Source organism: Coffea arabica, chromosome 5e (genome assembly GCF_036785885.1).
Source record: "Coffea arabica cultivar ET-39 chromosome 5e, Coffea Arabica ET-39 HiFi, whole genome shotgun sequence".
In the NCBI taxonomy this organism is placed as follows: domain Eukaryota; kingdom Viridiplantae; phylum Streptophyta; class Magnoliopsida; order Gentianales; family Rubiaceae; genus Coffea; species Coffea arabica.
Window position 1 is genome coordinate 47,549,308 of NC_092318.1, and position 15,621 is coordinate 47,564,928.

The 15,621-nt window shown below is 34.8% G+C and overlaps 2 protein-coding genes across 2 annotated transcripts; both read right to left on the minus strand.

Annotated features, from left to right (window-relative positions):
• Window positions 1–1,707: 1,707 nt before the first annotated feature.
• On the minus strand, window positions 1,708–2,725 carry LOC140007079 (wax ester synthase/diacylglycerol acyltransferase 9-like). The gene is made up of 3 exons (XM_072049787.1): window positions 2,540–2,725; window positions 2,027–2,164; window positions 1,708–1,869 (listed from the first exon to the last, which is right to left on the minus strand). Exons 1-3 carry the CDS (start codon window positions 2,723–2,725, stop codon window positions 1,708–1,710), a joined length of 486 nt encoding a protein of 161 aa, XP_071905888.1.
• Window positions 2,726–7,837: 5,112 nt separating this feature from the next.
• On the minus strand, window positions 7,838–9,878 carry LOC113687577 (wax ester synthase/diacylglycerol acyltransferase 4-like). Its single transcript, XM_027205159.1, has 2 exons — window positions 9,690–9,878; window positions 7,838–8,434 (listed from the first exon to the last, which is right to left on the minus strand). The coding sequence occupies exons 1-2, from the start codon at window positions 9,876–9,878 to the stop codon at window positions 7,838–7,840; spliced, it is 786 nt and encodes a 261-aa protein (XP_027060960.1).
• Between the last annotated feature and the right edge of the window lie 5,743 nt (window positions 9,879–15,621).

Sequence of the window (15,621 nt, forward strand, 5' to 3'; positions counted from 1 at the left end):
TCAAAGGCATTAATCACTTAATTCTAAATGAATTTATTTAACTTGTGTGAAATTGAAATTATATATTTGGACAAATAATATATTATATTATTTTTTTACTTTTATACTGTTTTAATTTATTTTATATTTGGTTTGGGATAAAACACTTTTACGGCGTTTTAATTTATTTTAAATTTGGTTTGAGATTATTTATTTAAATTTTTATTACTTGATTATGTAATTAATCTTGTAAGAAATTGGTTTTATTAGAAATTATAGTGGTAAATTAATAAATTAAAATTAAGTTTTGGGTCATTTCGGATCGACCTGCCAACCCGAAATTTTCGAGTTCGTGTTAGGTATTCTGATCCATTTCGGGTTGACAGGTCAGGTTCGGGTCAACAGGTTTTCTGTTATACTCTGGTCTCAATCCTACCCGTCAACCCGAAACGGACTCGATTGCCACCCTTAGTTTTCCATGATCCAATTGAGCCTTCTAAAATAAGTTAGAGTAGGAGTAGAGTAGATGTTGCCTATTGACATTAAAAAAAAAAGGAAAGAAAAGTGTAGCGCTATGGCCTGTTGCAATGAGGTGATGAACTTCATATTTAGCGGCGGGAATCGGGAAGTTTGATTCACCAACTTTTCCGCTACCATGTTTGAGATGCCTCGAGAGATTAATTCGTTTGGCTCTGCTTCAAATCCAGACGGGTGCGTGCGTAGTGCACCCGTCTGGTCCGGTGGTGGTTCTGTCCCCATCGGTCCCTATAGACTCAGTTGAGCCTCCCCCGTAGATAGAGTAAGAGTAGGAGTAGGAGTAGGAATGACAATTGACAAAAAAAAAGAGAGATTAATTCGTTTGGAACTAATTTTGAACCGCTACAACAAGGATAAGAAACGGACTTTGTCTTTTAGCTTTATTCCATGTGAAAGTAACCTAGATTTTCCAATGAATCAATGCAATTTAAGAACAGATAGATCAAGTGTAAGGCTCTGATAAAATTAGAGCAGATATTGTCAAGAGTGAGTTTCAATTTAGTAGTGTCTAGTATAAGTTTATTTTGTGAGTGTTATTATTATATACGCCTTGAGTGTAATAAAATTATTTACTTACCTCCATTATTATTAGATTTAATCCAATATTTTGTTATTAGAATCCACCACAATTCAACAATAGTTTGTGTAGTTTTTCCTCTTCAAACGCAATTTATTTTTATTACGTCCTAATGGACGACGGGAGGCATTAAATGCAACAATTATAGAAGAGAATTATGGGCCATAATCAAAAGATTGGTATTCCCTAAAATGTAGAGGATTAATCTTCTATACACAGACAGTGTATACACTTTTACCATTAGATACATGATACATAATTCAAATTTGAATTTGAAACTCAAATTTTGTATATGTGTCGTATATCCAATCGTAATAATATATACGCTATCAATGTATATAAGATTTACTCAAATGTAAAATAAATATGTAAATCAAACAAGTTCGAAACTTGTCTGTTAAATCAATTAAGTTTGAGATACAACTTGTAAAGGCTTAGGATAAAAGGCACAAAGCTTGATGGCCCTAATTTCATAAACAGTAATAATATGTTACTCAAGTTCTTCTATCATTCGATAAAACCTTTTATCAAAGGTTTTTAGTAATATAACATGACCAAATTTCGAGTAAATCAAACAGAAACAAGTCTTGAAAATCAAATTAACAGTGATGAAATCAATTTATCTTTTGTGGAGAAGTCTGGACAGCTGCTTCAAGGATGGCCTCAAAAGCATTGTTGATGCAAGACTTGAACTTGCAAGGATCTATAAAATCTTTCTCTGTTACAAGGCAAATCCTCAGCTTTCCCGCGTAACTTATAACTGTTATGTGGAGACTCTGCATATTCAGCATGCAAATAAGGATGTTATGGTGGCTACAAATAAATCATATATGTGTAAATGTGTGTGTAGAGAGATTATCAATAATTGAATCTATCAGTGGACGGATAAGACATGAAATAATAAAAATAAAAATAAAAAAAAAGAGGAATTACTTGTGGATCACCAGGAACAGCAAAGTAAATTCCTTTTACTGGATGATCAGCCAAAGACATTTGCTCCACTGGCCCTATTAGATTGGTAATTGCCATGCTTGAATTCTTGAGAATGCCACGCATGTACCTGGCTACTGCCTGTAGACAGACTCCAAGAAAATATTCAATTAATCTCAGTAAGTACTCAAGCCTAATTGAGTTTAAATTCGAGCATAGTTAGTTTTGGCCTTTTAATACTTTTGTACTTCGAATGGTAAGTTTAAAGTTCCAAACTGGGATAATTCTTTTCTTTTATTTGGGAGTGAAATATTTTGAATTTAGGATCTTCTACTTGTAATCCCTTACACTTTACTATCCAACTCAATGCGCCCCCCTCCGAAACAAAAAAAGTGGGATAATTCTCATGTAAGAGTTTACAATCGAAAATATAGCACATAAGAATTTAAAGGTCCAAAGTGAAAAAATTCCTCTGTTATACCCAATGAGATTACCAAAATTTCCTCTAGAACATACCTCGGGGCCTTTAACTTTTCTCATTGTTTCCATCAAATAACTAGTCAAGAGTACTGAAGTAGAATTCCTTTGCCTCTGAATTATTTGGTGTGCTTCCAGGACAAAGCTCAGCGGATTTGATGACTCGGTTGCTGTAAGTTTAGGAATTGGAAGAGGCAAAAATGCGAAACGATTTCCCCATGGCATTTCTGCATTAGGTTTTGTAGAAATAGAACCCACAGGATAAAACAATTCAAGACAAAACTCAAAGTCAAATAAGTATTGCAGCGGAAACAAAAATCGAAGGAACAAAAACAAGGACAAGAGCCGAAAACAAGCAGAGCTCTAGGAGGCACCAATGTATCTTATTCTTCTCAACTCACGGCACAATGGAAGAGGCTACTAGTAGTGGTATATATAGACCACTTAGTCTCCTAAAACTTAGCTTCCGAAATACAATTGTATTTGGACTTAAAAACCACTACTGACTAGGAAACCAAGACCAACAATATAACAATCTTGATTTAACTACTACATAGCCTCCCTTAAATCAAGATTTTCAATTTTCACCATGCCGAGCATCTTCTTCAATTTCATGAACGCCTCCAATTTGAGCGGCTTTGTCAAAATATCAGCTATTTGATCTTCACTTCTACAATAATCAATGACAATTTCTTGCTCTTGAACTAACTCATGAATAAAATGATACTTGATATCAATATGCTTGCTACGTCCATGAAAAACTAGATTTTTTGTCAACTCAATTGCAGACAAACTATCACATAATATTTTGGTAGGACCGTCTTGCTTGTGTTGTAAAAATCCAAACATTCTCCGCAACCAAAGTGCTTGAGTAGCACTACTTGTGGCTGCCATGTACTCCGCTTCTGCTGTGGACAAAGCAACCACCTGTTGTTTCTTTGAGGACCAAGAAAATATACCAGATCCCAAGTAAAATGCATAACCAGAAGTGCTTCTCCTTTGTATTGTGTCACCAGCCCAATCACTATCAGTGTATCCAACAAGGTTGTTATCATGTGAAGATGAATAAAATATACCGTCAGATTGGTTACCTTGAACGTATCTCAAAATTCTCTTAGCAGCTTGCAAGTGAGACTGGCGTAGAGATTCCATGAATGTACTAATCAAACCAACTCCATAAGTGATGTCAGGTCTCGTAGAAGTTAAATACCTGAGACTCCCCATCAACCTCCTAAAATAAGTAGCATCAACAAAATCACCAGTACCATCTTTGGTTAATTCAATTTTTCTTCAACCGGCGTCATCATTGGTTTAGCCACATCTATCTTAAACTTCTTTAGAATATCACTTGCATACTTCCTTTGTGAAATAAAAATTCCATCATCCAATTGATGAACCTCAATACCAAGAAAATAAGACATCAATCCCAAATCTGTCATCTCAAATTGACTAATCATGGCCTCCCTGAATTCAGAAATTAGTTTGGAATTATTGCTTGTAAATATCAAGTCATCCACATACAAGCATACAATAAGGACATCTCCTTCAGAGTTGAATTTGATGTACAAAGTATGCTCATATGGACATCTCAGAAAACCATACTCAACAAAATAGGTATCAATGCGAGTGTACCAAGCTCTAGGAGCTTGTTTCAAACCATATAATGCCTTTTTCAATCTATATACTTTATCTTCTTGACCCTTTCTAATATAACCTGCAGGCTGCTCAACATATACCTCTTCTTCAAGATAATCATTTAAAAATGCAGATTTCACATCCATTTGATGAATTTTTCAGCAATTATTTGCAGCAAGTGATACAATCATACGAACAGTATCAAGTCTGGCAACTGGTGCAAAAATTTCAAAATAATCAATACCTGCCTTCTGCTTATAGCCTTTGACAACCAATCTCGCTTTGAAGCGATCCACCTCTCCTGTTGGCTTATACTTGGTCTTATATACCCATTTCACTCCAATTGGCTTCTTTTCAGGTGGGATAGTGGTCAACTCTCATGTATCATTTTTCTCAATGGCATGAATTTCTTCATCCATTGCACGAACCCAATAATCATCTTTGACAGTTTCTTTAAATAAAACAGGGTCACAATCTGCAAAAATAGCAAAATTTACAATTGCTTCATCAGTTAAATCATCATCTGTGCCAACAACATAATCATCAAATCGGGCTGGCATGCGGCGTTCTCTCTGTGGTCGACTGGATGTCTCAACCTGAATAGTAGAAGTTGAGGGATCACCATAAGAGTGCACAACTTGCTCCACTACTTGCTTACTAGCACTCGGTCCCATAATGGAAGAAATGGATGGATATTTTGGTGATGTCTCGAGATCTTTTCTAGACCAATCCCAAACTCTATGTTCATCAAAAGTTATATCTCTGCTAACAATCACCTTTCCTGTGTTTGGATTGAATAACTTATACCCCTTTGTCTCATGACTATATCCAATAAAAATACACTTTTTTACTTTGTCATCCAATTTCTTTCTCAACTGATCTGGAACATGCGCATACGCAAGACAGCCAAATACCTTGAAGTGAGAAATATCCGGTTTCATGCCAGTCCAAATCTCTTGTGGGGTCTTCCCAAAATTGTATCTAGTAGGACACCTGTTCAAAATATAAATAGCGCAAAATACTGCTTCTGTCCAAAGGGATTTAGGAATACCTTTGGAGTGCATCATAGATCTCACCATATCCATCACAGTCCTATTCTTTCTTTCTGCCACACCATTTTGCTGAGGTGTATATCTAGCTGTCATTTGATGTTTTATACCACTTTCCACTAAATAGTCATCACAAACAAGATACTCAGTGCCTCTGTCAGTTCTCAAAATTTTAATAAAGTAGTCACTCTGCTTCTTTACATAATATTTGAATTTTTTAAACACATCACATGCATCAGATTTATTTTTTAAAAAATACACCCATGTCTTCCTACTGAAATCATCAATGAAGGTAATAAAATACTTACTACCACCATTGGAAGGAACTTCAACTGAGCATAAATCTGAATGAATCAGTTCAAGCGGTCGATTAGCCCTCCAAGCCTTGTCTTTTGGAAAAGGATCCCTGTGCTTCTTTCCCAAAATACAAGACTCACACTTCTTGTCAGAAAACTCAACAGAAGGCAACCCAACAACTAATTTTTTTCTTGCAAGAAATTTCAAACTCCCAAAATTCAAATGCCCAAAACGCATATGCCATAACCAAGAATCATCACAAGTCACGAAATTAAAGCAAGGTAAATCACCACAGTTAAGAGAAAGAGGCCACAAACGACTACGGTTCATTTTTACCTTGGCAATTAATCCCAATTTCTTATCACTTATGGTGCCATCACCATATTTAAAATGCAGATCATAACCTTTCTCAGACAGTTGTCCCAAACTCAACAAATTATGATATAAACTTGGCACATAGAAAACATCAGAAATATAATTTGAAGACCCATCTTGCAAGATAATTTTGATTTTTCCTTTTCCAAGAACAGACACTCTTTCATTGTTTCCAAATCTCACAGATGCATGAAAAGATTCATCCAAGTCAGAAAACATCTCCTTTTTACCACACATATGATTACTACAACCAGAATCAATAAACTAATCATTTTTCATAGACTCTTCAGATGTAGAACTAGAAAACAACAAGATCTCCTCTCTATCACTACTATTTTCAGCCACTTTAGCATACACCTCTTCATTGGACCAACATTCATTCTGATAATGACCAATTTTACCACAATTATAACATTGGACATTAGATCTATCACGCCTTTGAAAATTATTTCTTTGACTTTGTTGTTGACTATTTTCCTGATCCCCATTAAAATTATTTCTGGGTTGGTAAGAATAATTACCTCTTCCACGACCACGAAAGTTACCTCTGCCTCCACGTTCTCTACCTCTGAAGTTCTGGCCCCTTTGATTTGTGTCCATACGATTCACCCCCTCTTTTCCTTTTGGGTGATCTACCTTGGCTTGTAACACCTCCTCTACTGTATCCGATGGCTGCTGATTCAGGGACATCTCATACGTCAGCAATTCACCTTCCAATTCAGCAAGTGACAAATTGTCAAGGTCCTTTGTGGCTTCAAGGACCGTCTTCTTGGTGTGAAATTTGGTAGTTAGAGATCTTAGAACTTTTTCAACAACTCTAACCTCTTCCAAATTCTCACCATTGGACTCCATATCATTGACAATTTCTTTAATTGTGCCAATAAAATCTTTAACTGACTCCGTGGATTTCATCTGGGCCAACTCAAATTGTCTCCTAAGTTCCTGCAATCTGATTTTTCTCACGTTAGCAGCACCTCGATTTGAGTTCACAAAAATTGTCCAAGCCTCTTTTACCGACTTTGCATGTATAAATTTTTTGGCAACATGCAACTGGACTTAAGTGTTGAGATAGTACATTGTCTTGCAATCCAACTGTCTATTTCTCTCTAATTCTTTAACTGTATTGCTTGATAATTCTATACCTTCTATCGGCTCCGTATATCCTGTTTCGACAATATTTCAAACTCCAATATTTTGGAAAAAATTCTTCATCATCGACCTCCAAGCCTCAAAATCGTTTTTACCATCGAAGATAAAAACGTGACAATTGTGCAAATAATTTGGATCCATATTTTAATTTCTCAGGATCTCAAACAAAGCTCTGATGCCACTTTGTAGAAATAGAACCCACAGGATAAAACAATTCAAGACAAAACTCAAAGTCAAATAAGTATTGCAGCGGAAACAAAAACCGAAGGAACAAAAACAAGGATAAGAGCCGAAAACAAGCAGAGCTCTAGGAGGCACTAATGTATCTTATTCTTCTCAACTCACGGCACAATGGAAGAGGCTACTAGAAGTGGTATATATAGACCACTTAGTCTCTTAAAACTTAGCTTCCGAAATACAATTGTATTTGGACTTAAAAATCACTACCGACTAGGAAACCAAGACCAACAATATAACAATCTTGATTTAACTACTACAGGTTTGATCATCTCACTTACTGACTTGTACCCAGCGGTGTACCTGGTGTTGAGTAACACTGCAGCGGTACAATTTGCCTCGCTTGACTCATGATTCATTTCTCGCATATATATTCTTGTTCCAAACATGATTATTCCCGTAATCACATCATTAATTGTCTGTTAAGGAGTGGAAAACAAATGTCTTAGCCTATGAAAACAATTAAAATTGATGTATAATAAGTTAAACTGATTTTGGTCCACATTATTATCCCTTGAACAAGATTAGTAAAAAAAAAAAAAAGTGGCCAAAATCTATAAAAGACAAGGCAGATGAATAATCATGAAATTTCGATTCAGTAAATGACTCCAAGATTTACCACTCGAAGTTTGGCCTTGATTTGTTTGAATTGATCAAGGGAAAATTCCATAGTGGTCATAGTCAACGGTCGAAACAGCACCCCTTCGTCATCTGATCGAATTGAAGAGTGATCATCTCGTAACAAGAAGCCTTTCAGAACACCATATCCAAAATAGTAAATCGTATTGAAGGCCCTTGAGAGTACATCAGGCAAAAAAGTTGTGCTGGCAGTGTTGAACTTTGTCTTAGACTGAAGTGAAGGGAATGTCAACGGCAGGGAAGGATTGTCCGATCTTTTTAGACAAGAAAGAAGAGCTCCCACGAAGGAATATCCATCTCCAAGTGCATGATGAAGCTTAAATACAATATTGCTTGCCGCATTTGTTGTTGGATAATTCATTACATGAATTTCCCACAATGGACGCTCTGGTGGAAAATCCTCCATTCCTAGCTTTGACAAATAGTTTGAGAGACAATCATCATAATAATCTGGTGACATTCCTTGTGGAAATTTTGGAAAGTTCACATGCTCGTTGATATTCACTTCTACCCTTTTCCATTTCTTCTGTCCATCCTCTCCTGCAATCTGTTTCTTCACAATCAATTTGTATTCTACCTTGTCTTAGGAAGCTGTAGCTGGGAATCCATCATATATTTCTTTTTGTTTTTGAAATGGATTGCTACCTAAACTATATTGACTATTTCTTATTGCTGAACTCGACCTATTATTCATTTAAAAAACAGAACCTTTTTTTAGGGTTAATTCTGAAAATACCCCTGAAATTTGAATCGGATCCCCCCCGGGGGGTTCTAGTCTATTTTTATCAATCATGTTCACTTGGCATTGTGCGCCCAATTTTGCACTAAATTGCTCATGTGACATTTACTTGTTACTATAGAAAAACTAAATTACCCTCAAAAGCAATATCCTAAGTCTAAAGATTGTATAAAGCCTACAACTACACAACACAAATAATAAAAGAAAGGGTTGATTACTTTTGCATAACATTAAATGATGTCCTCTAAAGTTTCAAAATAATCACATAACCCCCTATGGTTTTATATAAGGTAGAGAATGGACAAAATGTACAATCATTTATGAGATTTATACCAAATGCACTCTAAAACTATGTGTGATAAAATCTTAATCTCTATATAACCCCTTTATAGTTTGTATAAATATCCAATTTAATGCCTCGAGATTTTTACATTCATCCATATGATCCCCCCATGCTTTTATATAATTAAGCCATCGATTGATTTAACATTTAAGTAAGGGTACTATTAGTATTTCAATTAATGACGTTATATAAGTTATTTTCCGTCAACTTTCCATTTTACATAAAATCATAGGGGGTAAAATGGATATTTTGAAATGTTAGAGGGATTACGTGGCAATAGACAAAACTACAAGAGGGTTACATGCAATTTACCCTAAAGAACAAAATATATCTCCATAGATCAAATCACCTTTTCAATTATTCTTTTTGACGATCAAGGGATTCCATGAATCTATAGGTGGAAAAGATGAAAGAACCCATGTGTATATATTCGGATGCTAATATAAGTACCACTCCTTGCTATGAAAGCAAAGTTTACACTAGCCAACATAAATTTCCAAAAAATTATCTTTTAAAACTTAAGTGTGGAAAATCTTACAGCGGGTGGTTCTCCGTGAAAGATGTCTAATTTTAGCTAAAATTTGGACATATGTGTTAAGTGTGTTGCACAGACTAAGCTTGATATGCTAGTGCAATAAGTGCAAAGGCCTTATCCAAAATTTTCAAGAAATGAAAAACAAATCTTGCTTCTTCAATAGAAGAAAATTAAGGAACAAATATGTGTACCATGATGGAGGAGAAGCGCGGGTTGATGGGTAAGAAGAGATCCTTAACTAGCTGAATGGCAATGGATTCGGCCATTGGAATTTCCAGCTCCATTACACCAATGATACTGAGCGATAAGGCCGAGCTTCTCATGTATTGTCCAGTAGGACTCACAGGTTCTAATAATTCTTCTTCGTGCTCAAACTCCATTATCATCCGATTTCTAGGATTGGTATTTGATGCTACACAGATGACTCATTTGGCTGAGCATGCGGCTCACTTATATACATATTGCCTTATGAGTAAATTACATATAACCCCATCATGATTTTGTTTATTGCCACATGACCCTTCTAACGTTTTAAAATGTTCACTTCACCTCCCTTATACTTTTATGTAAAGTGAAAATTTGAGAAAAATAGCATATGTAACTTTTTTAATTAAAATACCAATAGTGCTCTTATTAAATGTTAAATCAATCGACGGATTAATTATCTTGAATTAAAGTATAGAGGGATTACGTAGATAAATATAAAAATTATAGGAGGGTAAAATAGATATTATGCAAATCATAAGAGGATTACATGAATATTAAAATTTTATTACACGCATTTTCAGAGTGCACTCGATATAAACGCTGTAATTGATTGTGTGTTCCGTCCATTTTTCACATTATATAAAATTATAGGGAGTTTACGTGACTATTTTGAAACTATAAGGGAGGGTTTTGCGGACATTCATATCCAACGAATTTGCGCACGACATATTGAATATGTGGTATCATGGCTCAACTGCTATCCGGAAAAAGCATCAACCAACTACTCAAAAATCAAAAAGTTATTTGAAAGGAATGCATCAAGTACTCAATCACGAGCCCTTCCATACTTGTGCCGCGGAAGTCCACAAGCCATGAAAATTTGCCAATTCAAATCTTCCTGTGTGGGTTCGTAGATGATTGTAGCAAACTGTTCTTTCTTTTTCAAATGAGAAGCGGCCCAATAAAAGAAAGAGCATTGCCAGTAGGCATCACAGACGTGCAAGTATAAAACTTGTAAATGTTGTGCTTGCCGGTTTCTCTCTCTCTCTCTCTCTCTCTTTCCTCTTTTCTATTTGGGGGTCTTCCCTTCCAATTCCTTTCCATCTGCAAAGATGCCACCATTTAATTTTGAATAAGATGTTCTCCAAACTATAATCAATCTATTTCTGCTGCCAGAATGATAAAGCTGTCAACCATGACACAATCCCTAACATAGCAGGTGTCTCCATCAGACCAACCCAATTAAATAAACACACCAGTAGCAATCCTTCGATGTTTCACATGATTATAAATTATAATTCCTTTCTGAATAGGCGATAAGAGAAGAAAGGAACTCCAGTTGCAGTCCAAAAATTAAGGGACGAAAAGAACAGAAAAAGGAAAAAAAAATGGACCTCGACCAATCTTGAACAAAAGTACAGTTTGAAGTGGAAAATTTCTTTGCCTAACTCCAGAGGTTAATACTTAATAATGGGAGTGACAAGGTTAATATTCAGGGTTCACTTGGGTTACCAAAGGAAATTTAACCTAATGAAATTTGGACGGAGGAGTGAGTGGTTCCAGTGGTGGTCGACAAGTGAAGGAAAAAGGGACGGGAAATGGGGTGATACCAATAGACATGAAGGAAGAGAGTTTGGACCTTTGGGAACTTCATCTTTTAGGACTGCTGAAGAGAGTGAAGAGATTTTGTGAGAGAAAGAAAACACAAGGATAAAGGCGAATGGGAGGAAAGTGATGATGATGAGGTCTTTGGTTAATGGATTCAAAGAGGTTGAGGTTTGGTTAAGGGATTGATATATATATATATATATATATATATTCTTCATCTAAAAGATTAATTAAGTTCTTTGAGGCCATTTTTTCTACAGAATTTTACTTGATTAAATGAGTGCTTTTTTGAATTGTAAGTACACTTGATAAATTAATACCTCTTTAAAGTAATAAAATTTGTATGGTTCCAAAATTATTAATTTATAGAGGTTTTATTGTACTAAATCACACAATAATTGGTAATTGAACGTTCAACTACAAATGAAATTAGTTAATCAATTATGTAGAAATTAGTTATGATAGAAGGACCATGTGTTAATGTGTTGGACATTTACATGGTAAAATGTTTTGACGTAAATCTTCTACCACATATTTTTTTAATTAAAGCAATAAATTTGGAACATTGCGGTACCATCCAAGAGAGGACTCAGTGCAGTTGGAGTTTGGTATAGTTTGATCCAGTTGTTATATTTTTTATATTATTTGATGCATAATTACATTATATTATTGTATTCGAAGTAAAAATGATGCACATGAATAAAATATTTAACATATATTCATTACAATATTATGATGTATTTGTACATCAAAACTTTGAACATGTACAATGACTAAATGAAATCGCACAAAATACAATTATAGTGAGTCCTTATCCTAGCAGAAATTACTTATCGTACAACGTCTTTTGCAATTTACAATGTGTTGGACGTTTAAAAGGCAAGATATATTGACTTGATGAACCTTCAAAGCATATATTCATAACTAATGTAAGGGAAAATAACATCGATCATTCTTTAACAAAAATGAAATTTAGTCCCTCAAATTCAAAATGAGTTATCTTAATTGCTCACAAATAAGAAACACTCCTTTTTTACTTGGTCACATTTCCAAGTCATAATTTGACCGGAATAAGTTACGGACACATCAAGTATTCAACATTTAAAAGACAAATCTGACAACTCACATAATAATTCTTGACCCAATAGTAATTGTTGGTGTATTTGATATACAAGCACAAAAAAGTGCTGAAAAAAAGTGGGGTTGAGATTAATGATCTTAAGGCATCTTTTATGTTATTCTTAAGGTGTTATTGACCCTCCAATACACAAAGTATTTATTACAGGATTATGGCAAATTACTTCTAGAACACAACAAGATTTAGACAGACTTGATAACAAATATCAAGTTTTCTCTCAAAGAATGATCAATTGTTTTTCTAGTTAGTTTGATGTTAAGAAACTTGTTTATCTATTAGAAAATTATGTTTTTCACTTGTTCCTAATGTTTAGAAACAATGTATTCTTGAACACAACTTTTTAGTACAAAAAATAACCATCATTTGAAATGAAAATGTGCCAAAATATCCAGATGGGATCCTCAATTTAATATGTCTGTCCACTTTCTTGTTCAATGCAAAACTATATAATTCCACTTACTAATACGGCTGATATGACACATAACAAAACTTCAGACGTTTGGCTGCCATACACTTCTTCTTCTTCTTCTTTTTTGTTTTTTCAAAAATACCATTTAATTTAGATTACTACAATGACAATTTTCTACTTTCATCTCTGGCAATCCGTTATCAATTGCATCAACTAAAAGAGAGACAAAAGAAGTCGCAAATCTTCTTGACACTCAAGTCTCTTTCTTAATAATATGGTTCCCAAAATTGTTTACTTTCACTTACACCAGAAAGAAAAAGAATTGTTTTGTTGAAGAACTTCTTTCGTCTTCTAGGCAAAAAATGGTAGCAACAGGTTTTAGGAATTGTAACGATAGCAATAGGGTTTTGGGAATTGTAACTAAGTTGTGTAAATAATGTATTCTTGAACACAACTTTTTGGTACAAAAAATAACCATCATTTGAAATGAAAATGTGCCAAAATATCCAGATGGGATCCTCAATTTAATATGTCTGTCCACTTTCTTGTTCAATGCAAAACTATATAATTCCACTTACTAATACGGCTGATATGACACATAACAAAATTTCAGACGTTTGGCTGTCAAACACTTCTTCTTCTTCTTGTTTTTTTTTTTTCAAAAATACCAATTAATTTAGATTACTACAATGACAATTTTCTACTTTCATCTCTGGCAATCCGTTATCAATTGCATCAACTAAAAGAGAGACAAAAGAAGTCGCAAATCTTCTTGACACTCAAGTCTCTTTCTTATTAATATGGTTCCCAAAATTGTTTACTTTCACTTACACCAGAAAGAAAAAGAATTGTTCTGTTGAAGAACTTCTTTCGTCTTCTAGGCAAAAAATGGTAGCAACAGGTTTTAGGAATTGTAACGATAGCAATAGGGTTTTGGGAATTGTAACTAAATTGTGTAAATAATTTATTCTTGAACACAACTTTTTGGTACAAAAAATAACCACCATTTGAAATGAAAATGTGCCAAAATATCCAGATGGGATCCTCTATCTAATATGTCTGTCCACTTTCTTATCCAATGCAAAACTATATAATTCCACTTACTAATACGGCTGATATGACACATAACAAAACTTCAGACGTTTGGCTGCCATACACTTCTTCTTCTTCTTCTTTTTGTTTTTCCAAAAATACCATTTAATTTAGATTACTACAATGACAGTTTTCTACTTTCGTTTCTGGCAATCTGTTAGCAATTGCATCAACTAAAAGAGAGACAAAAGAAGTCACAAATCTTCTTGACACTCAAGTCTCTTTCTTAATAATAAGGTTCCCAAAATTGTTTGCTTTCACTTACACCAGAAAGAAAAGAATTGTTTTGTTGAAGAACTTCTTTCATCTTCTGGGTAGAAAATGGTAGCAACAGGTTTTGGGAATTGTAACGATAGCAATAGGGTTTTGGGAATTGTAACTAAGTTGTGTAAATAGAGGAAATAAAAAAAAAATGAAGAAGAAACATAAGACAGTCAAACGTCTGAAGTTTTGTTATGTACCACATCAACAGTATTAGTAAATAGAACTACGTAATTTTGTATTGGACAGGAGAATGGACAGACATAATAGACAAAGGATCCCTTCTGCAAAATATTTAACCTATATACAAAATCCGGTCCTGGGGGCTTGTCTGCACAAAATCGGATCCAGGGCCAGATCCAATTTGTAAAGCAGGCCAATGAAAATCCCGCGCTAATCCTTCTTAGTCCAGGCCGAATCTAAGGCCGTTTCTGTAATGCGTACTCTCTAATAAGAAGCCGAGTGGGTGGGTTGGTCCGGGTGGAGAGAAAAAAAAAAGGAATTGAACTTAAAATCTTTTCTGGAGATGTCCATTTTCCTACTTGAACACCTTACGTAGCAACACTCTAATGACTTTATCATTTGTAGACGGGGCTTTTTTTTTTTTTCTTCTTTGGGGTCTAATGGAGGGCCCGAGGCCCATGACAAAGTGACTAGTGTAGATTGGCTAATGCCTATTACATTATGAATTAGGAGAGGCCTCAAGTATAACGGAGGCTCTTCAATCATCCTCCAACCCGGGCTTAGGTTGAGGCTGACTTTTTCTTCCAACCAAGAATTAAAAAACACAACAAACAAAAAATGCAGAGCTGCTTGAACTTTGAAGGAGGGAGATACCATTTAAAGGAAGAAACTGACAATGTGGACTAGGTGCAAAATTTCTTCTATTTCTCCATTCTGGTTTTTTTTTTTTTTTTATATATACATAATTCTTCTTTGTTTTAGTAGTACAATCCTGTGTACGGGATTGGTCCATCAAGGTTCTATAATTTTTTAACTAAATGTCCTACGTTGGTTCAATCTCGTTGAAATCAAGGTTTAAATTTGTAGAGATGACACATAAAGAATCAAATTAGACACGACTGAAAAGATATAAGATATGGTGGCGTACATGTCGTGCAGATTGACAAATTTTGTTTGAGTTTATTAATTTTCTGTCACGGGTCTTACATTGACCCGTATTGGCCAAGATCCCAAAAGCAAGGGACTAAAATGGTCATTGTCTCTTTAATCATTATCGGTTTAGAAAGGAAAAAAAAAAGAACTAAAGTCCTTCGAATTAAGTCAATTAATGTTTGAATACTGAACAAGGATTTACTAAGAACAACCCCAATTAGTCAACACAGGAAGTCAACATCCTTTGGTGGTCAACTCAAAAGGTTGGCTCTTGCATGCACAGTGTATCTGT

Coding starts and splice junctions, on each gene's coding strand:
- LOC140007079 (XM_072049787.1), bottom strand. CDS start 2,725: ATGCCATGGGGAAATCGTTTCGCATTTTTGCCTCTTCCAATTCCTAAA. Junction 2,165..2,539: donor GAAAAGTTAAAGGCCCCGAG/GTATGTTCTAGA, acceptor GTCTGTCTACAG/GCAGTAGCCAGGTACATGCG. Junction 1,870..2,026: donor CTGTTCCTGGTGATCCACAA/GTAATTCCTCTT, acceptor CTGAATATGCAG/AGTCTCCACATAACAGTTAT.
- LOC113687577 (XM_027205159.1), bottom strand. CDS start 9,878: ATGGAGTTTGAGCACGAAGAAGAATTATTAGAACCTGTGAGTCCTACT. Junction 8,435..9,689: donor CGCGCTTCTCCTCCATCATG/GTACACATATTT, acceptor TTGATTGTGAAG/AAACAGATTGCAGGAGAGGA.